Raw genomic sequence first — 1,733 nt, forward strand, 5'->3', positions numbered from 1 at the left:
ACTCAGGACAGGAGCTGCAGGCTGACCGCTGTTTATCCTGCAGACTGCTGCAGAAAGACCCGCCCTGCTCTGCTCTGATTGGATAAAACTGTGGGGTTCGTTTGATTTGTTGAAAGCAGCGTCTGTTTAAACCTGGATCAGACTGGACGGCTTTAATGAGACCAGAGAAAACAAGCAGGTTCTCTGACATGGGCAGAATGACGTCGCTCATGAAATTAACATCATGATGTCATTTATTTTCCCGGACAAATTGTTTTACTGGTATTCTCATGAATGATGTGATATGGCCCAGCCCTACCTGAAAGTACGAAAACAGTAGCTAAAGGTAGAAAAACAGTAGCTAAAGGTAGAAAAACAGTAGCTAAAAAGTAGGAAAACAGTAGCTAAAATTAGGAAAACAGTAGCTAAAAGTAGGAAAACGGTAGCTAAAAGTAGGAAAATGGTAGCTAAAATTAGGAAAACAGTAGCTTAAGTAGGAAAACAGTAGCTAAAAGTAGGAAAAGAGTAGCTAGAAGTAGAAAAACAGTAGCTAAAAGTAGGAAAACAGTAGCTAAATGTAGGAAAACTGTAGCTTAAAGTAGCAAGACAATAGCTTAAAGTAGCAAAATAGTACCTAAAGTAGCAAAATAGTAGCTAGATCTATCAGGCAGTAGCAAAAAGTAATTGAGACAGTATCACGAAATAGAGAATCACATTCTCAAAGTAGCAAATCAGTAGCTAAAGGTAACAAAACAGTAGCTAAAGTAGCAAAACAATAGGTTAAAGTGACAAAACAGTAGCTAAAGTAGCAAAATTGTAGCTAAATCTATCAGGCAGTAGCTAAAACATTATGAGAGTATATAAAACTTTCTGAAAGTAGCAAGACAATAGCTAAAGTAGCAAAACATTAGTTAAAAGTAGCAAGAAGTTCAAGTTTAAGTACAGTAGCTAAGACAATAGCTGAAGTAGCACAACAGAAGCTAAAACACAATAAATTAGCAACTCAAGATAGCTAAAATAAAGGTAAAAGCAGCTAAAATGAGTCCAAAGCTCAAACAAGCTCCAAACATCTTTAACTCATTAACATTTGGAGCTGAATTCAAGATGGCCGCCACAGCTAATGGACCTTAGTGAACACCGTCATCTTTAGCTGAGTCAGTTTTTAAAGGTCCAGCTTGGTGTGGCAGCAGCTGAGAGTCCTGGTCTCAGACTCTGAGCTCTTCACATGGTTTATGGACTCAGATCAGAACTTGTGTTGTTTCACTTTAAACTTTGTTGTTTTTGAAGCTCAGTTTGTTTATTTGTGTTTGAATTCTTCACACAAACATTTAAACAACTCAAACAGCACATCCTCAGGACGGTTCAGGTGATGCTGCTCTGGTTTTAAACACCTGGTCCACGGTTCTGGTTCTGGACTCACCTTCCCAGCTCTGCAGTGATCAGCTGCAAACCTTGTAGCCTCTCTGACACACAGGACATCCATGCCGTCCACCTGAAACCACAGGGTCCAGTTAGACGATGGCTGTGTCCAAAACGGCAGGACGGGTCCTCCGAAGGTCGAATTTGTCGGCTGCATACGTCACAGCGCCGCGACGAAGGACGTCCAAAACGGAAGACTCCTCCGATGCGGCCGACAAATACGTCCTTCATTTGGCCCGAATCGAAGGACAGGTCTGATGGTTCCTTCCCGGCCCAGCATATCCCATAATGCATTGAAGCCCGACCGGAGTTTTTTTTATGCTAGTAATGGCGGA

The 1,733-nt window shown here is 41.4% G+C and overlaps 1 protein-coding gene across 2 annotated transcripts in view; it reads right to left on the reverse strand.

Moving 5' to 3' along the window:
• LOC106531840 (pyruvate dehydrogenase E1 subunit alpha 1) overlaps window positions 1-1,733 on the reverse strand; it is a gene marked incomplete in the record, with an annotated part of 12,461 nt that overhangs the window by 3,810 nt on the left and 6,918 nt on the right. For both annotated transcript variants that reach the window (XM_014027772.1, XM_014027773.1), the window contains 1 exon segment: window positions 1,400-1,471. In XM_014027772.1, the coding sequence (XP_013883226.1) occupies window positions 1,400-1,471 (72 nt within the window).

Source organism: Austrofundulus limnaeus, unplaced genomic scaffold (genome assembly GCF_001266775.1).
Source record: "Austrofundulus limnaeus strain Quisiro unplaced genomic scaffold, Austrofundulus_limnaeus-1.0 Scaffold681, whole genome shotgun sequence".
Taxonomy (NCBI): domain Eukaryota; kingdom Metazoa; phylum Chordata; class Actinopteri; order Cyprinodontiformes; family Rivulidae; genus Austrofundulus; species Austrofundulus limnaeus.